General features: G+C 49.2%; 1 protein-coding gene and 1 long non-coding RNA gene across 12 annotated transcripts in view; one reads left to right on the top strand and one right to left on the bottom strand.

Moving 5' to 3' along the window:
* The window catches only part of Kirrel3 (kirre like nephrin family adhesion molecule 3), a 584234-nt gene that overhangs the window by 97687 nt on the left and 458553 nt on the right, over positions 1–27994 (bottom strand). For all 6 annotated transcript variants that reach the window (XM_087214246.1, XM_021242765.2, XM_087214242.1 and 3 more), the window contains 2 exons: positions 5376–5525; positions 77–226 (listed from right to left, as the gene is read on the bottom strand). In XM_087214246.1, the coding sequence (XP_087070372.1) occupies positions 77–226; positions 5376–5525 (300 nt within the window). The remainder of the gene's footprint in view (positions 1–76; positions 227–5375; positions 5526–27994) is intronic.
* Positions 29–26024, top strand: LOC110345431 (uncharacterized). 6 transcript variants are annotated; one of them, XR_002388759.2, is made up of 5 exons: positions 29–212; positions 2613–2748; positions 5425–5548; positions 6222–6273; positions 25645–26024. It is a non-coding gene; the product is annotated as an uncharacterized LOC110345431 (long non-coding RNA). The 6 variants fall into 6 exon arrangements; XR_002388762.2 differs by having other exon boundaries at positions 5401–5548; XR_015452399.1 differs by lacking the exon at positions 25645–26024 and adding an exon at positions 8603–10091.

The following is a 27994-nucleotide window of genomic DNA, read 5'->3' as shown; positions in this document are numbered from 1 at the left end:
CCTGGCTGGAAGGACCCCAGAGCTGAGCCTTTGGTGTTTCCCACAGCATCTTTGGTTCGCATGTGATGGCTCTTACCTAGCACAGTGAGACGTGCAGGCCGGGACCGGATGGCAGCCTGGATGGCCTGGCACTCATACACAGCATCATCCTGCAGCTCTGCCCGCAGGATCTTCAGGTGGTGCTCCCCTGACAGATGGTTCCCCACCACCAGGTACTGGGGGTAACCTGTGGGAGACAGCAGGTGGATGAGGGAGGCCAAAGAATCCTCCCTCTCCAATTTACTTCTTTAGCCTAAATCCAAGTGACTATTTGGAGATGGTGTAGACACCACAGAAGGGCTCTGAAAGGCTGTTTCTGCAAAAAGAAATGTACACTTAGTAAACAGAGGACACTGGCAGAGGCTTTTCTGTCTGATCCTGCCACCTGCCTAGGAAAGATCTTTTCACAGGAGGGAGAGCTTATGGGTCTGACACCTGGCCCAGACAGAGAGGACCGCAGGTGGCCTTCTAACGACTTAGATACCTTGGAAGCTTGATCTGCAAAATAACACAACCTCTACCAGGCACATCTTATCCCCTCTTCTTCCATAGCTTGCATCCCACCTCCTTCCAACAGCCTCAAGTGCCTGTTTTTTTTCCCTGTAACTCAAAGTGCTATTTAAGCTTCAGCTATCTGGTTCTTCCTTTGAGTCTCATACTTTGTGGATGGCTCCTGTGTTTCTGGATGTTAATCTATGTGTATATGGGGCTGGGGCCTGCCTTGAAAGTGCAAAGTCCTGAGTTCGATCTCTGGTACCAAAAAAAAAAAAAAAAACAACCAAAACCAAAAACAACAATAATACACTTGTATGCCTTTATCTCTGTTAATCTGTCCATTGCCAGTTTACTTCATGGGTTAAAATGGTTGGATCTGCAGAAGGAAAAGAGAAAATTTAATATGTCTCCCCTCTGTGTGGAGGAACATTTGGGACAAACAGAATAGCAGTGGGGGCTTGGGAAGGGAGTGTAAAAGCCAGAGCTTCACAGGGTATGGGGCAATGTGTGTATGTGTGTGTGTGTGTGTGTGTGTGCATGCGTGCGTGTGCATGTGTGATGCTACTGTTGGTTTTAAGTTTAGGATGACTATTAGAAAGGAAAGGAAGGAGACACAAATGCTAATTGTGGTCAGATATAGCTAGTTGGGTTATTGCTCTGGAAAGTGCTCAGTGCTGTGGTCTGCTAAGTAGATATTCATCATTGTGATAAGGAGACAAGTGAGGAGGAAGAGAGAGAGGCCAGCTTGAGATTTGCAGAGAGAAGATAGAATAAGAAAGAGAAGGAAGGAAAAAAAAATTTGGAAAAGAATCAAGAGTGACTTTTGGGGCAAGGTTTTGTTCCAGGATGGACTGGAAGTAGAAATCAAGGCCCTGGTGAAGCTCTGGGCACTTTGAACCATAAACAGCCCTTTTCTAGTGGCTTTTTTAGGTACCAAAGATTGAATGAACTCCGGACCTTGTGCTTTTGAGCCAGGCACCAGAACCACTGAGCTAAATCCCCGGCCTTTTTCTATACTCCTACTACCCACCCATGAGCCCCAGGGCCTGATTAAGCACTTACGAGTTGCTCAGGACACTTAGGAATTTGGGGCCCCTTCTACCACTGGTGATGAATAATAGATAAATAAAAGTTTGAGGATGATAAATCATTAATCAGCTTTGCCGCTGCTGTGTAGGGTTGAATATAAATACCAACTTAAGTCATAGCTGGGCAGGTGGGGCCATTGCTCTCTTTCCTGGATATTGGGCCCTAAACTTCCTTAGTTTGTCCTGGCAGAATTCATTCTCATCCCATCTCTCACCTGAGCTCTGCCTTGCCCCCGTCCCTTGCACCATGGATTTACAAGTGGACCCTTGCACCCATACTTCCTCCTGGTCCTGGTCTCCCTCTCCCATCAGAGTCCAATCTGCTTTCACCATCCTTTGGCAGCTCAGACAGCTGCTCTTTCTGCAGGACTTTTACCAGAGCAACGGGAATGTTTAGAATGCATCATGGGAGGAGGAGATTGGACAAAGTGGGTCTTTTAAAGAGGAGGAGGGAGGGAAGGAGGGAGGGGGAGGGAGGGAGGGAGGGAGAGAGAGAGAGAGAGAGAGGCAAGTGCTCTCTTCAAATATTTCCAAGTCCCCTGATGCATAGGGGGTCAGATGTGCTCCCAAGGACAGCACTAGCACCTGGCAGCATTAGCAGCAGGAAGTAACTTGAAATATCCTTAATTATTTCAGGTGTCCAAACAAAGATCTGGGTGGGCTGCCAGGAAGGATAGTGAAGTCCTCATCACTGGCTATAGTCAAGCAGAGGTTGGATGATCACCTCTCTGCTGCAAGGATGATTTCTACCCTGGGTGAAAGACTGGACTGGGAGCACTCTAAGGTCCTTTTGCCTCCCTAAGCTAAGGGCGGCTCAGAGGTGGGGCAGGACTCCTTGGGACTGGCTATACCAGGGGCCACCAGTGCCCACTTCTGGCCAGTGAGGTAGGGCACTTTGAGCTTCTGCCACAACTCCCAACATGCTCTGCACATGTTCCTCATACAGCTGAGCCTTTCATGGCTACCACTCTCCCCTCATGTCACCAAAAGGCCTTGTCCACCACAGCTGTGCAGGCCTGGCCAGAAATACTCAGAGGGCAGTAGCCTGGCACCCGTGGACCCTGCCTGTGGACACTGCCATTCCTGCCACCTTCCTGCCCTGCGATGTCCTGAGGAAGAAGCCCAGGTAAGTGATGCTGGCTCTCCTTGCACTGGGTCTCATACACTCCTCCCCCAGCTGCTGCTGCCCTTGGTGCCGCTGGCTCGCACCCGCCCTCCAGCCCAGCCTGGATCCCGCTGTCCTGTGATTATTCCCTCGTCTCCTGCAGGCATCTTGGCTGGAGCTGGTGTTTTTGTTGTCTTGCAAGCTATCAGCAGCAGGATTTCACTCTCATGAGCTGCTGAAAACATCAGTGATGGGTTTGTTTGTATTTGCCTAATTAGGCATTGAGCTGTGATGCTATCCCTAGGACTGGCAGCATCTTTGGAAAACAGACTCAGAAGCATAGATTTCGGGACCTTCTAGCTCCTCCACAGTATCATTAATCTCTGTCTACTCCCAAATGAGGCCAAATTATCTGGAGTGTGGGTTCTACAGTCAAATTGTCTGGTCCAATGCCAGGTTATCACTTCCTCACTCTGTTGTCCGGGAGGAGTTACTTTAACTTCATGTGCCTCACTTTCCTTATTGGTAAAACGGGGGCAATGCTAGTAGCTCATAGGTGAAGACCAGACAGGATAATCTATGTAAAGTGCCTGCACAGTAAGTCGTCTATAAATGTTAATGTAATAAAGATGAAGAGCTTTATCTCTGCAAGGGACAGCAGATGGGGCACAGGCACCATTTGGGACTAGCAGACAGGGTCCCACACACTGGGATTGGTTATCTAGTGGAGGCAATTTCTTTCTTGACTGTGACTTTGTTTACCTGTCAAATAAAGGGAAAATCCTTTTCTCCCTCTAGATGATTGCAGATTTATGAGATAATATCTGAGAAGTATTTGAGCTTCTTAGGAGAAAAATGTTCTATCCAGATGAGGGAGCACATTTATAAATCATTTTCTTTGACTGGTGTTTCCAGTCAGAGGGATACTTAGGTTCTTGCTGAGAGCATTGCTCCTGGTAGACTGGGTGGGGTGACATGGTTAAAATGGAAGAAGACAGAGCTGCAGCAGATGAAGTCTTGCAATAGTAGGCCTCGGTTTCCCTGGAGGAAAATGTTCTCAGCATTAAGTGTCCTGCGAATACTTGCAGATTGCACTGAGCTCTGTTATGCTCCCTCCCTTATCAGCCAAGCAAGCAGTATTTATTGAGCCTGTAGGTATCCATCCTTATTGTCCGGATAGCATTTGGGGGACAGATGACTAAGTACAGAGCTAACATCTCCCAGGAGTTTGAGACTTACTGGTTGTGCAGACAGAGGGATCACCTTTCTTCCATAACTGGTGTCCAACTGGAGAGGAAGCAGCTTATCAGAGCTCCGTGTTCTTTTTACCATGGAGCAGGCCCTCTCCTGGATCCTAGAAGCTGTTTATGGGCAATTATCCATGCCATGATGACCACTCTGTGAACTGTCCCTGGTGTAGTGGGACCACTTCTGGGCCACTGACCTAGCAAGATTCCTGTTCCTGACCGAAAGCTGAGAACCTAGTTAGGAGTGAGACAGCCTCCTTAACTAGCAACAGGCCAAGTTCAGAGCCACCCAGAGCACGAGCAAGTCTCATGTGGGACGGTCGTGATGTTCTCCCTGTTTCTCTAGGGTAAGAAAGTTGAGAGTCTCTGGCATTGGCTGGTTCTCACAGCACTTAAACTTTATGGCAGCACAGTATATTTCGGAGATATTATTGTGTATTTTATCCATGCTAAGCTGGGCTGCAGCATTCAAACCCTGTGACTGCTATTGACCATTGCTATGATGTTTCAATATACATTTTTGGCAAGACATAACTCACATTTTAAAATATTAATTTCCCAACCATCATGTTCCTGAGTGCACTTCGATTTTTATTTTCCTGCAGCTGTACACCATGAACAAGGCAAAGCTACTTCTCAGTTGAATACATATTTTTCACTCATCCTCCTCCTTCAGCCATTCCTGGACCACCAGGGAAGGACACCCAGACCAGTCCTTCTGAATTGTGCCATTTATATCAAGCTGAGCAGCTGAGTACCTACCCACCTGGGGGCACAGGAGTCATGGCTGATGGGGAGTGAGCAGGAGGACAGTTCCTTTCTCTTTTCTCCTGGGAAGGGTGCTTTGGAAAGGGGCTTGTATGGCTGTACAGAGTAGCCATTTGCAATAGTTAACACCTGGAGCCAACCAGGGCCTTCAGTGTTTACTGTGGACATCTCCTGTATTTTCTTTTCTTCCCATGACAAGATGACCCCTATGGTCAACCAAATTTCTTCATGAGTTATTAGTTTACATGGATCCCTTATTGGGTGAGAAGCTGGATCATACCTTGATAAATGAGGGATACATTATGGGTCAAGAAACAAAAACACTTCATTTCTGGAAATCAGACTTTAGGTGAGTCATGTTTGACTTTGGAATAGATTCTCCAGGGTGACATTATGCTAGGGTTAGGACTAACCACAGGAACAGAGGGTTTACTTGTGGTTCATTACTTGTAGCCAGAGCCCCTTGAGCTCTGGGATTCTAGACCTAGCTGGTCTCTGTCTTGGAGCTCCAGGGAAAGCTGGAAGTTTGGTCTCCAAACACCTGTGATGGAAGGTGGGTATTTTCTAGGGAGGGGGCTGGGTGGATGAGGCCCTGCAGCACTGGGCTGCCTGGGGAGGTTTGGAGATACTCACTTGAGAGGTCTCTGCCTACACCCAGGGCCAAGCCGTCTTTGATCCACAGAACGAAGCCATCGTATTCGGGGATGGCGCATAGCAGCGTCACCGGCTGTCCCGACACCACCACCTGGTCCTGGGGCTGCTGGCTGAAGGAGTAGGCTTGGCCTAGGAAGGAGACAAGCACAGTGGTAAGTTCCATGCTGGGAGCAGCGCCTTCAGAGCTCCTCTCAACTTCCTGAGGCAGAGCTGAGGCTGGCCCAGGAGACCAGGTCTCCCCATTGTGCCCCTGGTTCAGGCTGGTTCAGCTTCATCCTGGTTCAGGCTGGTTCCCAACCCCAGCCCCTCTGCTCATTATCCTTATCATAGCACTGAGGACCAATCATACCCAGTCTCCAAGAGGCCACCCACCCATCCTGGGGATGTGTTTCTGCCTTTTCTTTGGGTTAACTCCACTTGGGTGGTTTTAGTCAAACATGGGGATGTAAGATATCAGAGTATAGTTTTAGCGGCTGAAGGCTGGGCCTAGGGCCAATCCAGGAGCAGTATGGGTGGTGGTGCAGAGGGATGGACTTGCTAGAGGGAGCTTCTGGCCAGGTGGCAATGCATCTTCCCATCCCTTCCTTTCCTACAGCAGGCCCTCTTCAGCCTCTCTTGGGCTGAAGTCATCAGGGGGACCCAGGACTCCTGTCTGTCTCCAAATCCAGGTGGCTGGAACCACCACAGCTATCAGTTCATATTTTATTAAACCAACAGCCTCATGGTGTGAACGAGATGCCAGGCTCTGGGCTAAGGTTCTCAAGTATTAGCTCATTAATATTTTCATACTCATAGCAACCTATTATTTTTAATCCCCATTTTCAGGATGAGGAAGCAAGGCACCAGGAGGTGAGAAAAAGTAACAGGAGCCCTGCTGGTGAGTGACTAGCCACTCCTGAGTGTTGTGCCCTCACCTCGGGTGTGACAGTAAGAGCACTCAGTGGGTGGTGTCAACCCCACCCCGCAGGGGTTGGGAAACAGGGCTTACGGGCTGAGTGAATGGCCCAGGGGCTCCCTAGATGCAGGTGAGGTGGTGAATCCACATCTTCCTGGCCTTAAGTGCCATGTTCTCATCCTCCAGGCTGTGCGCATGCCAATCCTGAGGTCTGGTCCTGGCAGCTCAAGCTGCTAAGAAGGGTGGTGACACCGTCTCTGTTCCCTGAGAGGCCACAGGATGACAGGACACTGGCATTCACTGAGCATCCGGGATGCAGGGTGATCAGTGCTTTACACGACCTCTCTATAGTCCAATGAATTATACTTCAGGGAGGAAATATACCCATTTTATAACAGAGAAGCCAGGATCAGAGAGCACAGCAACACTCCAAGGTTGCACAGCTAGTAAGTGTTGGAGCTGGGACTTGGTCCATCTCACGGGACCTGGAACCTGGTGGGTTCGGTGCCACCACGGCCTCTCCTCTCCCTGGTGGAACACAGAAGTCCTGGACACTAGCAGGTGCTCAGGTTGCGGGGGGGACCCAAAACCCTAGCCCGGTCCACAGGGCTGAGTGTCCAGCAGCAGGTGGCCCAGGAAGGGAGCGGGGGATTCAGCTGAGGGTGTGTGGGGGCTCCAGCAAGAGCAGAGATGCAGCTCCACACAGATTGCTCATGACTGCAGGCAGGTAGCTGGGTTCACAGCCTGACGAGGCCTGGCTGCGTCTCTGTGGAGTCTCATTAAAAATCAAATTGGCCTTGAATTGTGGGAGTAACACTTTTTATTCTGATTTGAGCTTTACAAATTAGATTTCATAGGACATTTTAATCAGCTCTGTGTGGTGGATTTTCTCTCTTTCTCTCTCTCCCTGTCTCTTCAAGTTTTCTGTTGTAATTAGACTCTTTCTGGCACCAAAACAAGAGAGAAAAGGAAGGAAGAGATGACAGAAGAGGAAAGGGAGAGGAAGGAGGGAGCAGGAGAGAAAGAAGGGAGCCAGGGAGGAAGAAGAAAGGTGGACAGGAAGTATAGGAGGGAGAGGAGGAAGAGAGAAAGAGGATGGCAAGGGGAGAAGGGAAGGGAGGGAGAGGAGGGGAGGAAGGGAGAGACGAGCCCTCCCCCAGGCACCCCCAGCTCTCCTTGCTCTAAGGATGATTTCACAGTGCATTCTTTTATCTCAAAATCTTTCTGGGAAGGACAGTGTCAAAGCAGCCACAGTAGCCGCCAAAGACTGTGCTATCAGAAAGAATTATCAGGTTGTCATCTGGGAGCTGAAGGGGCCATAATGAGAAGGCCCTAAAGCAAGTAGTGCTGAGCACTCCCAAACGTCCCCTATTAAGAGTGGGTGACTGTCCCACCCCCCCTGCCCCCGTCCTGCTTCCTTTTGGTGGGAGGATGGGAGACCCAGGGTGAGGCTACCTGAGAATCAGAATGTGGGAGGCACGCCTGGGGGCAATGGTGAGTCTGGGACTGTCACCATGGAAACCAGGCTCTGGAGGACACTGGCCTCAATGCCACTGCCATGGAGGTGGGCTCTGAGTGGCCTCAATGCCACTTTGAAGGGTGTCAGAACCAGGAGTGGGGGCAGGCACAGATCCCTGGAATAACTTGTGGGGCAGAGCAGGGGGCCAGAGAGGGCCTGGAGTGCGGGAGGGTCTCCCAATGGGCTCTGAGCAGGCTCCAAGATGCAGAACCCACAGCGACCCCCTAAGGCTTCAGTGTTCAGGCTTTGTCTGTTGGGCTTGCTGTGGAAAGAATGTTTTCGGGGGAAGTGGGATCAAATACTCAGGATTATCTCCAAAACCACCCATGGAACACAATTAGTAAGATTTTGGGGGTGGTGGTGATAAGTATTATAATTGACAATTTTCTTTTTCAGTACAGTTTTAATTTTTGTGTGTCATGATTAAGCCACCAAAATTACTTGTTTCTTTTAAACCAGGTACGCTCTCTCAGATGGACATATTTTTTTCTTGCGGTGATGAGGCTGAAAGCCAGGCCCTTGTGCGTGCTAGGCAAGCCCTCGACTGCTAAGTGTAACATTCAGTTACTAAGTAGATGGAGTAGGCTAGAGTTGGGGTGCTGTGGGGAAGAGAAGGTAGAGGGGAGGACCCTGCTGTTCTCACCCAGGGGACAGACCTCAAGGCTGTTCTTGCCAAGGGTTCTTGGGAGCATATTTTGAAGCCACCAAGGTCAGTCACTGCAAAAGAAGCCTCCTTCCCCTTTCCTTTACTCCCTGCTTTCTCTTATATCCATTTTCTTTCCTACTCCAAAGATGTGAAATGTGAACAATCCTGGGATCATTTTTCATGACCTCTTGGAGGTGACCTTGAGAGGACATCACTCCTGGAGAGCCTTTGCTTATTCCATGCATGCTGACTGTGACCTGCCAGGAGGAGGCGCCCTGTTGTCATGTGAGAAGCAGGGGGCTTGCCCTGGAGGGTGCACTGCACCCCTTATCAAACCTGGAGGGGACCAAGATGGAGACTGATCAGGCACAGAGAGAGCGCTTCATCCTCCCTCTACATCTCTCAGACCTGTGCTTTCTTCTCCATTCTTCCTGCTACAACCCAAGCCGACAACCTCATTGCCTGGGTTCGTCCAGCAGACTCAGCAGCTTCTATCACCATGTCCAGTGGACATGCAGCCCTGCAGTTTTCTTGTTGAATCACCACTCCCCTTTGCCAGGGGTGGACCCTTTGTGGCTCCCTACTGCCTGTGGGACAACACTCCACCTCCTGGGTCACATGCTTTGCACAGACTGACTGGTCCCTGAGGCTTGCACGGCACCCCAGCTGGGTGCCACAGGTGTTACTGTCCCTTGTGCTCTCTGCTCCATGGTCCTGGGCTGTGTGTGCCCTCCTGCCTGGCCTTGCCTCCCTAAGCATCCGCTCCCACCACCTGTGGCCAAGATCTTTTCCCAAGGAACTTCTGGTACTCAGAGGGGTTTTCATCTCTCTTTCTCTCCTCTTCCCACCTCCCTGTTATTCCCCTTTTGGACCTTCCTCAATTTCTCCAAACCTTTATTGAGCATTTCCTCCATGTCTGGTGCTAAAGAAACAAAAATAAAGAGGAAGCAGCATGTAGCCTCCCAGAGAGCAGAAGCTGCAGCCATCTCTTTCCCCAGCATCCCCAGGGCTTGGCCCAGTGTGTGAACATCAGAGGCACCTCTGTTAAAGGACCTATTCTAGATTGTCCCCTGAAATCTGTGATTGCTGTAAGAAAATTTCTTTTGCATTATAAACTACTGACCAGGCAGATATTGTGCTGAATACATACACAGAAGGAGAGAGGTGAGACATAAAGGGGAAGGGCCAGAGTCTCGAGGACCCTGGCTTTATAGGAGGAAAAAGTCACTGAGCCATTCATGGGAGGCCTGCGGGATGTCAGGGCTGGGCCCGTGAATGTACACACTGCACGAGCAGCTTGTGTCAGTCATTCGTGTCCACATTTTATAGGTGAACTAAATGCTACAACTTTGGTTCCCCAAAGGCCCTGACTTAACTCGGTTTGACAAGATTTTTGACTGTACCATAGTGTAAAAGAGACACACATGCAGTAGAAACTGCACCATGACTTTACATTTGGAACTTTTCTTGGGCTAGCAATGTAGGGCCCAATCCTCTTTTGTGACCCTGGGCAGTGGTAGTAAGCCACAGCTACAGGTAGCCATACAATCACAAGGGGAAACAACTGAGACACGGGAGTGCTGTGGTGCTAAGCTTCGCTGTTTGGCCTGTTAGGGGGATCACATGCATTTCCAGTTTAAGATATTTCCATCAGGGGTTTATTGAGATGCAACCCCACTGTAAGTGGAAACATCTCTACAATAAATAATATTTTAGTGTCCTAAGATTTATAATAGTTAACTTGTACTGAATTTCAAGCATGTGATGAGAGCTTTACATGGATTATTTTATTGTACTCTCCTGAGTCTTGTGACATGAGTGCCATACCAGACCTGTGTGAAGATGAGCTTGTCTGAGGCCCAGGGCACTGGCAGTGAGAAGGAACATCAGGCCTTGAACTCTGGAGCCTGTGCTGCATCCTGAGCTAAGATCCTTATTTGGATCTTAGGATGCAGGTCTTATGCCCTGGGAGCTCAGAGAACCTGCCTTAGCCTCTGTCTCCTGGTGCTGCCCTTGGCCAGTCCTGAAGAAGGGTGTGAACCAGCTCCCGTCATTGGTTTTGTGTTGTCTTCAGGGGCAAAGTCCTCTGGATGGGTCTGAGCCACTGTTAGCTTGGGACACCCCTTGAGAAGGTGAATGTGGGTATGCAGGTGCTGCAGCTCACCACCCCACAACCACTCCAGCCCACAGAACCAACCCCTCTGTCCTTTCATCCAGCCCTTCGGGATAGAGGCAGGTACAACAGTGCTAATGAGTTGGCCCAGGGAATCACACTCACCTGGGTTTGAATCCTAGCACCTCCACTAACTTGCTGGGCCCTATTTTTCCTATCTGTAAGACGGGGACAATAGCACCCACCTCTGAAAGTCATTGTGGAGATTAACAGGGAGAGTACATCTGGACTACTTGGCTCCAGGCTTGGCTCACAATAAGTACTTGGTAGAAATGGGCCTTTCTCATTAGGAATGCTCCTGTTCCTCTCCCAGTGCTGCCCTTTGCCTTCAACACCAGGCTGTGGGCTGTTGAGCTCCGTGGAAGTGGAGTGGAGGTCGGGGGGGGGAGCCCAACCTGGAAGGGCAGATGTCTCTTTATTGATACGATGGGGAGACAAGGAGGGCTAATTAGTATCAATGACTTATTGAGGAAACTCTGCTTCTCTAAAGACAAGAACAGATTGTCCTCTTGGGAGAGGGAGCATGGCTTAGCCTTTGTGTCTCTCTCAGTGGGTCTTGGGCCAGTGTTTGGGGTGGACCTGCTCCAATATTGGAGGTGACCAGCCAGCTGTTATAAGCCATGCCCTGTTGGGGGAAGAGGGGTGGCAGAACTGTCTCACATGACTGCTCCAGGTCCTGGCTTGGTGGGGGTGGGGGTCCTGGCCAGCGAGGGCCAGCTTGGTTCCCTGTCTGACCAGTGCAGAGTCAGTTTCTATCTGTGGAAAAAGGCTGTGTGTGTGCATTTGGCACAGGGCGCTGGAGCAGCTGGGATGGAAACACACTGAACTCCCACTCTTGGGTTAGCTGTCTGCAGAAAAACTTTCCTGGTCGCAGCTGTGGGAGGATGCTCTTGCCCCAGGAGGGGAGGGGTAGAACTAGGGGCCCAGGGACTCGGACAGAGTTTTGCCAGAACCCCAAGATGACCGCCCCAGTCTGCACATCTCCCCTGCACATCCTAGCTGCTGTGGCCTGGGTAGGCCTGGAGCCCTTGACCAAGAAGTGCTGGAGTTGGAATCTGGGTATGGGGACCCCTGCAGTGCTCTCTGTCCTAGCTCAGCAGGAACAAGGAGCAGGAGGAGGCAGAATGCTGAGTAGGTGTGGCTGAGAAGGACAGAGAAGGGTAGCTTGGCGGGGCCGCCCCGATGGGCCACAAGTGCACCCAGGAGGTGGTGCCCAGTCAGTGGCTGGAGCAGTGGGAGGAAGTGAGCAGGCGGAGGTGGCAGGTGGTCCTGCAAGGGACAGGTGCAGCCCTGCCCAGGAAGGGGGGCCCCTGGCAAGCTGTGGTCTTGGGATGGTGCTGTGGGGGGCAGGCAGATGGTGTCCTTCCACCTCAGTCTCAGCACACATAGTGGTCTGCCCCGCCATCCTCATCTCTTTAGACTCCCAGGGTCCCAGGCTGTCCCCTCACCTCTTTTGAGGGACTGTCAGCCCCATTAGCATGGAACAAACAGCCCCCATCTGGCTCGGGAGATCCCGCAGTCTTCCAGTAAAACACTTAAAATGCTGAAGACCCCTGGCTTCTATACACTCCTTCGCTCTTCTGGTCCTCTGAGGCTACCCTGCAATGCTCAATTATTTCCTGGGGAGAGGGGAGGCATTCTAATGTAGAAGGCTGAGGTTACAAGGGCCACATCATAAAGTAGCACTCCAGGGGCTGGCTGCTAGGCACGCGTGCATTCAGGTGTGTTTAGGGGACAAAAGAAATCGTTCTCTCGGCCCAGCCCTTCCTCAGCTAGAACTGTCTGGCCTCTATTCCTTGTCAACCATTTCACATTTTGATTGAACAAATTTTTCTTATTTTAACAGGATGTTGAAAAGCCTCTGATGTAGAATTTTTGGAGCAATTTTTTCCTGCGGCTTCAAGGCTAGCTGAAGGAGCCAAGGTGGAGATGTGCAAGCCTTTGTGGTTCTGGGCCCTCTGACCCCTCTCCTTCTCCACTTTCTCCTCTTCCTCCCTTCCCTCAGCACCCCACCTTCCTTGGACCCCCTCGCCTGCACAGGGCCTGCCCTGCCCTGCTGTCAGGGCATCCAGAAGCTCTGCAGAGGACAGACCCAGAGCTCACAGTGCTGTGTTCTCTGTGTGCAGAACAGGTAGTAAAACAGCCAGTGTCCCCAGGCCCATGGTAGTTGGCATCTCCCCATGCTGGGCTCAGAGAAGCCAAGGAACTCACCCATCCCAGCCACCTACAACCCTCAGCTCTCACTTGCTTGGGGACACATTCTGGCCTGTTGCCAGCCCATAGGTGAAGGTCTCCATACTGTGGCTGCAGAATGTGGGGTAAGAGATAGCATTGACTGGTTAATATGAAGGGTGTGGGATGAGGGGTAGTTGCCATAGCCCAGGCACACAGTCTGTACTGAGCCTGACACTGGGTGGGGTGAGGGGTGCCAGACTTCCCCCTATCGCTCTGCCATCCTGTGTTGGTCCATGCTTGGAGGTCAGCAGGGAGAGGAGATGGTTCTCCCATTTCCTGAACTGGCTGCTTTGCCTGACCTTTGTCCCAGCAGCAGGTCATGAGAGTCCCTGGATGGTCTCACATTTAACCACAGATTACTACACTACCAGGGGCCAAGCGATGGGTCTTACGGAGAGGTCAAATTAAGTTCTTCTAGGGTTTAAGCAAAGCATGTGCCAAGCATGGGAGCTGGGGAGTGGGGAAAGAGAAGGCTTCCTGGAAGTAATGGTGACATGAAGTATGTGATGCGGGAGAAATGTCATGTTAGAGAAGAAGTACAAACAAAGTTATGAGTGGCGAATAATCCTCAGCTGCCTGCTTGGAGTACACAATCCATGGGTCACCTGCCAGGGCCTGTGTCCTGGACAGCAGAAAGAACACAGAGTTAGTGTGAACCTTGGTCTCTTCATCTGCAAAATAGGATGACAACCTTAGTTGCCAAAGCTGCTATGAGGATAATAGCTATTTTGTTAAAATATCCTGGCAAGTGGAATATGTCTCATAAAGGATTATTTTCATCACTGTCCGTGAGTCTCTTCTAAGCCTGGGACTGTTAAAACTGGGGCCACAGTGGCACCTGCCATGAGGGGCCTGGGGGCTGAGAATGGCGCTCTTGCAAATCTGAAGCTGGACCTATCAGAAGTCTGCTCCTTCCCCTCAGTGGAGCAGGTGAGAGGGCAAATGAGGGGACTTCAGGGGCCTGCTGCTTTGGGCGCTGCTGCGCTCCCACTCCCCCGGGCCTGTCTCAGTCTCCTGGAGCGTCAGGTCAGCCATGCGGAAAAGGCTCAAATGTCACTGTCTGCTCTGTTATTAGTGACCAACTGGGGAAGGCTTAAGAAAACGAGTATAGGGATATTTATCGCCAGCTTTCTCCCAGCCTGGAGCTTGCAGTAAATTGCCTCTTACGCGATTAAGGAAAGCGGTCCTGTCCTGAGATGCAAGCAAATGGGAGGAAGGTAGAAAGGAGCCAGCTTAGCAGCCCCTAATGACAGCAGCACAATGCCAGGTGTGGAAGGAAGGGACTTCTGTGGTTTTCCTGCTGCTCATCCCAGAGCCAGCTCCTAATGCAGGAGAACAAGCGTCAGAAAATTTCTGAAATGCCCTCTTGTGACCTATTTATGGGTGCAAAGTTGAGGATGATGGCGACAAACTAGGCCATTGACTGACTTCTACCTAATAAATCTGATTTTATGGAGCGGGGAGGGATGTCAGGGATTGTGCCATCCCTAGGAATAATGCCCTGGTGGCCTCAGGGAGGAGCAGGAGCAGCCTCAGCAGTCTCCAAAGGCCCAGGCTACATGTGGGGTGCAAAGGAGGGACTGATATATCTTCCCCTGACCAGGAGCTTAGCACCTGGAGGAAGTAGATGTATATGCGCCAGGAGCTGGAACAAAAGGCCCTCTTTTTAACACCCAAATGAGGTAAAAACAAAGTCCCAAGGAAAGAGTAAGGGAGTGCTGGCTTCTGAAACGGCCTATAAGGGTAGAGGAGGGAAGATTTCCTGGAATGGAGATAGCCCAAGTAAAGCACAGAGATCAGACTGTGTTCAGAGAATAAAAGCAGTGGTGTCACAATGCTAGATCTGACCCAGCATTGCTGTGTGCCCTGGGGAAACTGCTCAGTACCTCTGAGCCTCAGTTCCCCTTGTGAGGTAGTAAGCACTACTTCTAGGTTTCTTTGTGTAATTTTGTGTAAAATGCTCTGCGCCCTTCTGGTCCTCTGTGATGGCAGCTGTCACTGTCACTAAGAACCTGGTGCAGTTGGTGCATGGAGCACATGTGTGAGGCTGTATTTTAGTACTGCCAGTCTAGAAAGGTGTGGAGTGTAACTGTATGGGCCCTCAGGCACACGCCAAGGTGTTTGTATCTAATGAGAAATCATCAAAAGTTTTGGACCCGTGTCTTAAGAGTTGGGTTTTAGGAAGACCACAGTTGTGACAGTGAGGAAGGTGGATAAAGAAGGATAATCTGAAGATGGGAAGACTGATCGGGAAGATTTTACTGTCATAGGGCTCAGGCTAAAGCTGCATCAGTGGGAACAAGAAAATGGATTTAGGGGCCATTTGGAGGCAGGATTGATGGCACTTGATGGGACTAAGGGACGTGGAGGCTGACAGGCCCAGCTCACAGGACAGAGTGAATGGCTAATGCTGGAGCCATCTGCAGGCTCAGGAGAAGCGGTTTGAGGTGAGGCGGTGAGTTCAGCTGTAAGTGTGTTGATGGAGGGGCTCCTGGAATCTCTCAGTGAAAATGTCCTTGATGTAGCTGGGTTTATCCTTTATGTAGTTGGAGTGAGAAGAAGGTGTGAGTAACAGACCTACTGGGCAAGCACTCTGGGACGGGCAGCATTTCTACAGCATGTTTTCTCATTTGGTGTTGAACTGAAAATTCATTTCCAAAACTGGAAAGTTACAGACACTGATGTGGCTGTCCGAGAGGGACAAGGTTAGTTTAGGCTCAGATTATTTGGACCAGCTTCCTGTGTGAGACTTCTAACTTTTGCCAACATTAACACAGGTTTAGAGTTCTTTTGGAATGGCAAGGGGTCATCTAGCCCAGTCTTTGATGAGACCGGGACTAAAAATATCAACAGAAGATCTGAGAAGGGGTACAAGATATGTGTGTGGGTCTCCTAGACCTCTGGTGGGAGAGAGACTTGGGAAAGCTTTCAACCCAACATTGGCATTTGTAGCAACTGGTAACTTGCTTCTGATGCACAGGTGAGGAGAAACTTGCCAGTATTGTGAGTGTTTCAAAAACTGCGCTAGAGTTTTGTTTGGGCTTACTGAGGAGAGCCTGGCTGCTCTTTCCAGGGAGCAGAGTGAAGAGGCTCCTTCTCCCACCCTTATTTCTTGCCTGAGCTGAGGCAGCCTGGCCAGCCTGTAATTGTACCAGCCTCACACTCTCCCTCTAGGACACACAATCCTCCAAGGTTGTCCTGGACAGTGTGGACTTTAATGAAGAGCAATTGGGTTGGCCAAGGCAGAGTGAGTCCAAAGTCACTATAAATCCTTTGCCTGCTGATTATCAGCCTTGCAGCCCCAGCTGGACCCTGCCCTGTGCTCATTAATGGTGGGAGAGGGATCTTTCCATTGATCCAGCAGAGGCCTGGATGCTGGGAGGACACTGGTAAGTGCTGCTGCAGACAGTGGCTCTTCTGTGCCCATGAAGGGCCCATCCAACCTGCCTGTGGTCACCTGGAGGTGGACTGGACTGGGACTGCACAGCAGTGTGGCTTTGTGGTGGTGGCGAATGGAGCAGAAGGGAGCTGTTCTGCATGTTTTCTCAGGCCTGCGGCTGTCTGGTCCTGAGGCATAGGCAAGTTCCTTTCTTTGTGGGCTCCCTGGCTGCTGTGATTTCCAGGCTGGAATAGGCAAGGCACTCACTGAATCAACCTAAGAGGAGAAGAGAGCAGCAGGGAAGGAGGGAGGAAGTGGTACTAAAGAGCAGGGATAGAACTATGTGGAGGGTCATTACTCCCAGAGGGAGCTGAAGGTCTGGCCCCGGGCAGAGAGTGTGTCCACTGTCAGCCCCTAAAAGGCAAAGGCTTGGGTACCAAGAGGCTAGATTGGAGGCGAAGCTCCAGATCAGCTGACTCCAGGAAGCCCAGTGTCTTTCACTACCTTTTCTGGAGGCTACAGTACCAATACCCTGCACTGAGGCCCAGAAGGGAACAGTGTGATGCAGCTCTGCTGCCTGCCTCTCAGGTGTGTGCCCTTGGGCCTGACTCTGTCCTTCCCTGAGGCTTAGCTTCCTCCTCTAGAAAATGCAGAGTCCAGACCTGGAGTTAACCTGTCAGCCTCTTCCTTCCTCCCAATGCTTTATGTTTTAATTTATCTGAAGTCCTATTTTGGGGGGCCCTTGGGCTGAATATAATAAAATGGAGGCACAAAGAAATAAATGCAAATCTTTCAAAGACTCTAGGTTTGTTTGGGGAACATCCATTTCTAAACATTTTTTAAAATAAACATCTTAAAATAATCATTTTATGTGGCTGTAGGCCTCATTAGTCAGAATGGTTCTAAAACTTCTACATGCATAAGAATTAACTGCAGAATGAGCTAAAGGTATAACTTTCTGAGCTCCAGCTCAGAGATTCTGAGGTGTTGTGGTCTTCACTGGACCAAGGAATCTGCATTTCAATGGCTCCTTCACGGGGACTGGGGTGGTGCTGGTAGTGGTGGGAGCTGGTGGGGGTGTGGGGGAGTGAGGTGGTTCTGGACCATCCAAGTCTCACAGTATGCAAGCCACACAGAGCTTGAGGGCTAAGCTCTCTCTAGTTTTGGCTCAAGATCACTGTGTGTCCTTGAACAAGTTGCTGTCTCATGCTAATTTTGCTTGGTTTTCCCAGTTGCTCAGCAAAGGCATTGGACAAAGTCAGTGAAACTACTCATGTCCTATCAAGTTTATGGAACCCTTTTATCAGTGGACTTTCACATGGAACCCCAGTGTATAAAATGGGTAGAGGCAGAGCTGAGGTACAGCTGGAGGACCGATTTCTGTCCTACAGTGGAGTCCAAGGTTTCTCTGTTCAATGTTCAGGGTATAATTTTGATGGATGTGGGGGGAAGGCATGAAGGGCAGCAGAGCTCCATCCCACTTCATCAGCACAAACTCAAAACCTGGACCCTGAGACACTGTGTGGTTAAGGAAGATTGTCCTGTCACTAACCCTGCACTGAGAACCGCAGCTTAAACCTGGTGCTTAGAAGTCTTCAGGTGGCTGCAGAAGTTGCTCCCAATGGAAGTAAATCATCTTTGTGCAATGTTCTGAATCTCTTCCCTCTTAGGGACTAGGCACAATCGACTCTTAATTATCTTCGTTAATGGAGAGGAGCAAGGGTGTGAATAATCCAAATGATGGACAATCCAAAATAATGAATAATCCTAAATCACACTTACTTTTGACTTTGGAATGCATTTTGATATTCATGTTTGAATATGGATGTATTTGATGTCCTTGGAATTGTTAATACTTAAACAGAACACAAACTGCACAGCCCTCCTCGTCTCCTACTCAGCTGGTGAAGAACATCACCTCTGGTCCTGGCCCAGCGCTAATGTTGACTCTGCCCTCCCCTCCCAGTGCATCTATCTTTCTGGCTTACACCTTTCCTAGGAGGGGATGGGGATATTAACTGGTTTTTCCCTTTAAAGGACTTCCATTCCCTTTGGGCCTCATGCAAATAAGAGCAAAATAAGAAACTGTGAAATGTTAGCAGAGGACTTCATTAAGCAATCTTGGTGATAGCATTTGCCAGGAAAGGAGATAATTTGCCAACAGATAATTGAGAACTGACTATATATGTGTCCTAATTAAAAAAGTGATTCTTCTCACTGCCCTGGGATTCTGGGCCCAGTCTTCCAGTTGATTTGGGATATTAACCACAGCTAACTTTTGTATACAGTTTATTCTTTACAAAACATTTTACATACATTATCTTACTTAATCCACTCTCATGGCACCCCAAGGAGAAGTTGCGATCATTGCCCTGATGTAGAGGCTTGAATGGCTAAGACTCAAAGCTGTTGCTCCGCTGTCAGTACCTCTTCCCCACACAGCCTTCTTCAACCTGACTCTGCTTCTTTTGTCATCACCAAACAGGGGCCCTGGCAAGGGCTTGATCATTTGCATCAACCCCAGAATGCAGCAGCAAAGAAAGCAAAATTAACTGACAATGACGGCCCTTCTCTGTTCAAAGTGGACATGCTTATCGAGGAGAGATTTTATGCTAGAAGCACCTGAGAAAAAGAAGAGAGTATGTGGGCTGCCGCGGGTGCCTAGGATGAGAAGGACTTTTCTTTCCTTTTCAGGGGGCTCAGGCTGAGTGGCTGAGCCCTGGTATCTCAGGACACAATTTGGTGGCAGGGGGATGGCATTGTCAGGGACAGAGCTGGACGAAAGCAAGAGTAGCCCCCAGTCCAGGACAGCAATTCACAGCTACTCCAAGAGATAGAGAACCTTTCCCTTTTATAGATCAGGGCAGGGAGGCTCAGAGAGCTTAAGTAAATTGTCCAAGGTCACACACAGTATGTGTAGGCGCTGGGAATTGAGCCACTGGATTCTGGTTCTTGCCTTTGTTTACGCAGCAGTACTGGGTCAGCACAGGGTTTTTGTTCTGTGTGGTTTTTTCATTAGGAAGCAGAGACTGATTACTGTGCCCCCTGACTGCCCCCAAGCTGTGCTCCAAAAACAGATAGAAAGCTCATGGGATATCTGCTACTTCCTGGTCCCCAGGCATGGCCCTGCCTCTGATACTCATGGTGCCCTTGGGGCTGAGATGAGCTCAGTGAAGCATAACTTAGGGCAAAACATCTCTGCCCCCAGTCAGAGGGATAGCCGTTTTTAACCTTACCCTGGCACATCCCCACACAAAGCTCTGAGTAGCTTTCTTAGCTCCACCCTGGCTGGGTGAATAATGACTTCCATTCCCTGCACTGTTGGAGCCTTGGGCCTTTGCAGCAGCCACAGTAGTGCTGAGCCACTTATTTGTTGTGAGACAACCCAAGAAGGGCCAGGTGGTGCCTGGCTAGATCCTTCTGCTGGGTATGGAGTCAGGGAGCAGCAAGTGGCTGCCATCTTGGGCGATGTGGCTCTATTCCCACTTGCCTGGGGACATCTCTATCTTCTAGCTGGAGTGCCTCTGGAGATGCCAACAGCTTCTTTAATAGGAGCGTAGTCACTCACAGCTTCACTGGAGAGAACAGAACAGCTTTCAAGCCTCCTCCCCTAAACGCAGCAATATTTGGTAACACTTGGCGTCTTGCGGGGAGAATTCATGTCTGTAATTAGTTACTGTATATCACCGTTAGTACTCTGCTCAGGATTTACTGGGCAAATACCATTTAACTGCACAATAACTACAGGTCCTTGCTGCTTATTGGGTAATTTACTAAGGCTGGGAGAATGGGGCAGGAGGGACGTTGAATAGGAGGTATTGTAACCTCTTGAATCAAACTTTATGAGTTTGGCTTTGGCAGGGAGGCGGCTTCTTGCAGCCAGCTCTCATTGCTTTGTTTTGCAGAGTTGGCTGGTAGGTTGCTTCCTTCCTTTTATTCATTACAGGAGGAGAGGTCTGGGATTAGGGTCTGGAGCTGTCCAGGCTACCTGGGGTTATGGTAGTGGTTTTGATGGAGAGGTCTTTGGCAGCAGGTACCCAGGCTGCTTGACCTGGGGGCTCCATCCAGCTCTGCCATTTACTCCCTCCAAGGGACCCCTTTCTGTATCTGGGCCAGTTGGTGGGGAGTGAGGGGAGCTGTCTTTGGCTGGCAGCATCTACATAATCTCGAAACCCTCTCTTCTCTAGTAAGTGTGGGTGTTTCTTGGGCAGCAGCCATTCCTGGACACTTGGCCGACATTCCCAGCCGTAATCTGTTTGAGCAAAGTCTGTCTTTGTTTGGCCGGGTGCTGTCTAAACTCCTCTAACCTATTTAGGCCACGGAGAGAGGAAGAGACACAATAATGAAAAACTTAACGTGCAACATTGCCTTACGCAATCTAATAAATTACTTGGTAGCCGGCTGCCAGCTCGGACTAAGCCCAATATTGCCTGCAGTAATTATTTGGATCAAATGCAGTTTATCTGCTTCATATTTGTGCTTCTGTGCTCAGTGGTAACTTATAAATGTCATTGTGGTGTTTATTTGTTATAATGAAACTTAATGGCATTGGAAGCTAGGAGCAGAGCTGGTGGGGCGGCAGGTTTAAAACAATCTCTTCATCTCTGGAGAAGGAATGAACCAAGATAACATGAAGCTGCCCTGCAGGGAAGAGATTTACAGGGACGCTTGTGTCCTTGTGCTGTGTGGTGGACAGGAGAGAGCCAGGAGCTCCAAGCTGGCACAAGGGGAGCTGTTCTTGCCTCCAGGGACATCCATCAGGAGCGAGAAGTCTTGGCTGTGTTGAACCCAGCACCACCCCATCTGTCCTTGCTCCCTCTCCCAGAGCTGTTGAGGGGCTGAGGTGTTTAATCTTCACACCACCTAATGGCTGGCCCAGATAAGTGATGCTCACTGCCCAGGGTCCTGGGAGGGTGAGGCCTTGATGAAAGGAGCTGGTAATTAAAACCCCAGGATGACTGTATGGAGGACACACAACCAGGGGGAGGCCTGGGAGGAGAGGGGGAGGAAGTGGAAAGGATCCTTGAGGACCTGATGAGGGGAGGACAGGGCTTTCTTCTTTGGCTCAGGAGGGTGCACTGGTGGTAGGAAGCCCAAGGGGTGTTCAGACCAGGGAAGAGCTAACAGGGTTGGAAGGCAAGGCATTCCACTGGCTCCGTAGTCACACCACAGGCAAAGATGGGCCGTTCAGTACATAACTCTAGTTTTGGCTTCATACAGTTCTGGGCTCTGCCATTTAACTTTTTTTCTTTCCTGAATTTTAATTCTTTACGTGGACAGAGGGAATAATAATGGACATCTCTTAGGATTGTGGTGATGATTAAATGAGGTGATATTCATATAGTGATGAATGTGGCATCTGGGCACTGTAAATGATAAGTGACTGGCTGTGGTGGCGGTGATTGGCATATAGTAGATGTTCCATAAATGTCTGCTGAATGGATGAATGAATAATAGTGCCTCCCACTTGGATGCATTACAAACCCCCTTCCAAGCACCTGAGCGTGGACTTGGACCTTGCAATATTCAAGGTTAATTTTCTTTCTTTCTGTTTTTTTGTACTGGGGATCAAACTTAGGACCTGGCACTTGTGAGGCAGGTGGTGGAACCACTGAGCTAAATCTCCAGCCCAGGGCTGATTTTCTTATGCCCATTTTACAGTGTGAAAACCTCCTGTAACCACACTCAGTATGTTTATAGTTGTCTGGAGCAATGCTACATAATTTTAGGGAAAAATCATTTGGTTAGCTTAGTTCTCCTGCCTACAGCCCAGCTATGGAATTCCAAGACATAATTCCATTTTGGCCTCTGGTCACATGATGGTGTGATTCTCTAGATCAAGAAACATCCTGGGAGCTGAAAACACCCTGGGAGGAACAAACATCTACTCAGTTCCTCATTGTTCTTGGATTGTTACATCTTGTTTACGCAGGATGTACTGAACTCTCTGCAAGTCATTTGTTACATTTGTTTCTCCCGATGTACTGAATTAAAGGTGCGGTAAACTGGAGACTTTTGTCTTTGCTGCCCAGAGCAGCACTGATCAGACCCAAAGCTCAGCTTCTTCTCAGTCTCATTTTTCTACCTTTCCTGTATAATAAGTTAATTTGCCTTGTGCTGCCGTGGCTCGCGGGAGACTAGGACTTACTGCAGAGGTTCTACTAATGTCCCCTTTCCCTGTTCCCTACAATAGTAAGTTGCCCAAGGCTGGTATGTGGACTGGGCACTGGTTCTCCTGGGTGGGAGGGGAGGGCAGGGAGGCTGAGCCCATGTACCCTCACCAGCAGCTCCAGCTCCCTGGAGACCAGGATAGGGCCTGTGATGACCTCCCTGGCCCAACCCAGAGGTGGGTGAGTGGGGCTCTTTCTGACCATTTCATCTTAGTACTGCATTTAGCCATTCTCTCATGAAATATTCATGTTTCTCCCCTTGGTGACATGTTCATACGGGGCTCTAACACCATAAATATGGATGGAGATTATTAGTCATTGTTATTTCTCCCACCAGTACACCTCCTCCCACAATACACCTCCTGTTTTGAACTCAGCACTGAATTGGTGATATTAACCTGGAACACTAATAACGATGCTGTGCATTTTGTGCTACTTTATACTGTTTCAGAGCACCTACACAACTATTATGCATATTTTATCCTTATAATAAATGCATGGAGGAAACAGGGCTAGCACTGTGAATACACCCATTTCACAGATGAGAAAACTTGTCAAGAGAGTTCAAGGTCAAGGTTACATGCCTATTCAGTCACAGAACTAATTTATTTGTTTTGCTTCCTAGTGAAATATCTCTGGGAAACAGAGCATGTTCACTTCATTTAAATCAATAACAGCACTACCTTATTTGTGTTGTATTCTACATTTTATAAAGAGTATTCACCTTGCAAGGCAGGCAGGATTTATTCTAGTTTCACAAAGGTCACACAACTAGGTAGTGGTAGATCTGGTCTTAAAAAATTATTCCCCAAAGTGGATTCCAAGGCACAAGATGGTCAACGCATGCTACAGGACAAATGAGTTTGGGACATCTTGTGAACCATGTTCCTTCCCTGTTTGGTGGTTCATCCTGCCCTTTAGCACATTAAAGTCTCTGCGGCTTTCTCTGGGAGAGACTTGTTTAATTAGGTCTCACCCAGCCTTCCCTCACCTTATCTAACCACGGAGGCTGTATTTCACAGAAAACCTATTAACATGCTATAGAAATGCTGCTCCAGGGAAGTGTGGGTGCACCATCCCCTGTCCCCTGCATCTTCCAAGGCAGGGCTGGGGGAGGAGGATCAAGGAAGGCGAGGACAGGAAGCAGGCACACTTCTGGGGACTATCAGAGCCAACCCCTCCCAGGCTGTCTCCTCTGCGTCCTGCGTCTCCTGGGCAGTGAGTATTATACACACTCACTTCAGCCTGTATCTGAGGCAGGGTCGGAGGGACCACCTGAGAACCGAGTGGGGTCCTTGGGCCAGGCATGCTGGGCAGATGGGGGACAGCAGTCCTAGGCCACAGGGGATGTGTAATGGGACACATGATAGGTGCTCGGTCACATCTGTTCTTGATGGCAATGGGAGATGTCACCCCATTCTCTTTGCCATAACACACAAAGCTGCCCAAAACAGAGTGAAAGTAGGTGGACCAGGGTTTTCCCCTCAGCTTTATGCAACAAATCATACGCTTTTAGGTAGATGACTCAGTCTCTCTGGTGCAGTTTCTTTATCAACAAAATAGGGGTAATTGGGTACTGTGGGTTTAGCTCAGTGGTGCTGCCACCTGCTTCACAAGCACAGGGTCCCGAGTTCGATCCCTGGTACACAAAAAAAACAATAGGGGTAAAACTACCAACCTTGTAAGAAGGTGGGGATTAAATGATCCAAGTGTACAAAGTGCCTCTCTCATCCCACATCTGCATGGATCAGCTCTACTCCCTTCTCCCTCTTTCTTGAAGTGCCCAGTGTTGTTCCTGTCAGGGCAAATGCCTTCCCCCCAGATCGGCACCCAAGAGCATGCTGTCTGTACAGCTCTTTGCTCTTCCACCACCCTGCCTTCTGTTCTTTTAGTCCATGCCTGCCTCCCCACTGGACTCAAAATTCTTTGAGGGTCATTGCTGACTCTTCCAGGTCCACCTGGATCCAGCTTCCAGTTGCCAGCATGGGCAACCCTTTTCCTGAGGGCTTTCTTTTAGGCTGTGGAGCCACTCTGCCCTCATAAAGAGCAGGTCAGAGGTGCTGGGAATTAACAGCAGCCCTACCAAGCGTCCCTCAGCCCATTCCCCACAGGACCTGGGGTATAAATACCCCTCCTTGGGTACCCTTGGCTTGAGGCATGTGTTCTACAGCACTCCCCAGAGTTGCCTTTGGGACTAGGCTTCAGGCACTCATGGGGGCAGCAGGCTGGCGATGCCCCTGAGTTGACCCCCTTTTTCTATGTCACTCCCCTACAGTCCTTCTGCCACCCCCATACCTTCAGAGGAATGATGACTCTCAAGTCCTTGCTTAGGTCATCTAAGGGTCTGCTTCTGGGGTAACCTGACCTAAGGACACCCCACAGCACTAACACACAGTGGGCATCTGGTAAACCCCTGCATCAGACAGAAATGAGCCATCAGAACAGACATAAGCATGACTCTCAGTCAGCACAATGAAGACTGCAGGCTGGCCTGAGTGGCAGACCTGAGAAGTGGCCAGGGGAATGCCTGCTTCCTTCCACATCTGGGAGCAGCCACAGCCAGCAGCTTACCTCTGTACCAGCTCCACCCTACTCCTGGTCAGACCTTGGTGGGTGCAGAGGAACCATGGTCCAACCTCCTTCCTGGACAGGAGAGCAGCTTGTGTGGTGTGTTGAGATCCTTTCATGAATAATGATTGAGAAGTGCTGCTCTTTACTACTAAGAAAGTGGTTATTCCTAGTCCATTTGATTCGGAGGTGGAGACTATTACATTGCTCTATTTATCCCACACTCGCTACGCAGTTACTGAAACTGTCACCGTGTCCTACATTCCATAGACCATTATGTGTATTTTAAACCATTATATAAATGGACTTGATTTGGTACTTCTGAATGTCATTAAACTCCTCCCATACCAGTAACAACATCGTTTCCATAGAAACGAATACATTTCAGAAGGGAAGGTACAGGGAAGAAGCAGACGGAGTAGGGGGAAAACTCAGCCTCCTGATTGCTGCTTCCAACTCGAGGGGCCCGGTGCTGTGACATGACCACTCCATGGAGGTAGAGCAAGATCCTCCAGGTTTTTATTGACTTTCTTTTGATAAAAGCCCTAGATAATTCATCTCAGCCTGCACCTGTTCATTCCAGTGCACAGCTTTGAAAACTTTATGGCACTGCAGGCCATCAAGCACTCTCATTTATTCCCACTCCTCTGTGCCTTTTTGCAGACCCTGGGAGGAGCTGGAGGGAGGTTCTCAGCATTTGATGAGTTCAATGAAGCTTCAAGGCCAGTGGAAGATGGAAGGAAGGAGAAGCCAAATGGAGAAAGGAGGCCTACTCCGGACGTGGGGGAGTCCTCAGGATCTTGCCAGTGGTTGTTACCCAGCTCACTCAGTCCACTTGCCATCAGTGCAATTGAGATGCTAAGATGAAGACTTCAGATTGAAGGGGTGTTATGTTTGGAGCTCTTTATGAGAACCTGGCTGAGGAGCTGCCCATGGCCTTGGCAGACAGCGTACTTCCGGTCTTTGGAGAGACTCAAGCATAGATTGCAAGGACCTCATAATAAAAACAGCTAAATAGCCAAATAAAAATGTTCTCTATGACACACCTTGCTTGGCTTAGTTTGGTTGGATTTTCCTTCCCTGTTTCCATGGCTCCTTATTGGTGCCTGAAATTGTGACACTATTATAATTGCTTATGTGTTTGTTATCGTTGCTGCATCTTTACATGCAGTAGGCACAGAGAAGGCCCTGGATGTGTGGTTTGTGAATTAGTGGGTTCCCAGCACCACAGGATTCACTGGGTCCTTGCATACATTGGTACTTGGCAGGGCTGTTGACTCCATCAGAAGAGGGTATGGCCTAGATGATCTTTGATCCCTTCTGGCTTCAAGAAGCCATACTGATGTGTTTCTAAGCCTACTTTGACTATTCCTAGGATTTGAATTGAGATTTCTCTGACTCTCTAGCCACCATTCTTGACCACTAAGCATACAAATTACAATGCTAAAACAAAAACCAACACAAAAACAGCCACAAAAACAACTGATATGAAATGTATGCAGTCTCCGAGGTGGACGTGAACATTCCTGAGGTCAGGAACTACATACAGCCTCTCTGGGCCATAGGTAGAGATGACTTTATCTGTTTACTCATGTTGATATTTGAAGGACATACTTCCCTTCTTTCTCCACAGGGATCCGTGCTGCTTGTCTCTTTCAAAACATAACCGAAAACGCACTTGCAGCAAGCAGTTTTCCTTAATTGACCCACTCAACCATGTCACCTTCAGACTTCAAGGACTTAGCACAGTGAAATATATGTAGTACTAGACTTAGGGTCAGAAGTGTAGGTTCAAGCTCAGCCCCTGGTTGTGTTACATGGGGCAAGTCACACGCCTTTCCTGAGTCACAATCTCCTTTTCTTCAGGTGATTGATTGATTTTGTGTTTTTGTGAGCGTCTATGGTTTTCAAATCATTCCGTCTCAGGATGTTGGAGTCACTGACCGGCTGCAGAGAAGGTCACCATCCTCATTCTGCCATTGTCCAGCCTATGCTGCCTGTTGTGCTAGGCTCCTGGGTATAACAGAGACCCAGTGGAGTCTACTGCCTAGCTGGGGAGATGGCTGTTAGTGAAGAAAGTGCAATGTAAGCTTATATGCATACACTGAGCTCTGAAGGGAGAGGATATGGTGTTACAAGGGCATATAGTATAAGAACTTGACCTAGACTGGGGAAGGTGGGTCAGAGGAGGCTTCAAGGGGGAGATGCTTGAGCAGAGATTTACAGGATGAACAGGAATTACAGTGTATGCGTTGGGAATGGGGTATGTGTCCAGTGTGGTGTGCATTCCAAGTGGAGGGGCTGGGGAGACCAAGGCCCCATGCAGATGGGAGGGACCCTCCTCAAGAAGCGGAATGTGACTGGAGTATGAGTGTAAAGGGGATAAGGCAAGGCCCAAGAGGTACGCAGGAACCAGATCATGTGGAGCCTTATACAACATGCAAACAATTTGGGTATTTTTCCTAAAGCACTAGAAAACCATTGAGATATTTCCAGGACCAACATGACATTATTAGATTTTGAAGTGTGGATCCGGCCACGTGTGTGGAAGATGAATTGGGTGTGGGTGGTGGTTGGACATGACGGACCTGAGACCCAGAGAGGTTGGTGGATTTGAAAAGCATTCAGGAGGTAAATTCCCAGGGCTTGGTGAGGATTGGATGCAGGCTTCAGAGAAAGGGAAATCTAAACAGGAACTTGTCAGGGTCTGCAGCCTAAGGAAATGCCCAGCCTTAGACAAACAGGTCTCCTTGTAGGAATGGTGGTCAGAGGAATCAACCTGGAACAAAGTTCTGAAGTCCTCCATCAGATTGTGGCAGGAGAATGGAAACAGCAAGTCTCTTGTTCCAAAACACTGAGTGAATTAAATAACAATCATAAAGTGCCCTGGAAATCTGAGTCTTGCCATAAATAATAAACAGGGACATTATACAAATAACCAGCTTTGCAGCCCCAGTGGAAGAAAACACATCAGTAAGAAAAATGAATTAAGAAAAAAAAATGCACCCCAAAG

Source organism: Heterocephalus glaber, unplaced genomic scaffold (genome assembly GCF_053883595.1).
Source record: "Heterocephalus glaber isolate CG9 unplaced genomic scaffold, H.glaber_assembly_v1.0 deba00001446, whole genome shotgun sequence".
NCBI classification, from domain to species: domain Eukaryota; kingdom Metazoa; phylum Chordata; class Mammalia; order Rodentia; family Bathyergidae; genus Heterocephalus; species Heterocephalus glaber.
Note: the sequence above shows the minus strand (reverse complement) of the source record. Positions and strands in the feature narration are given on the sequence as shown.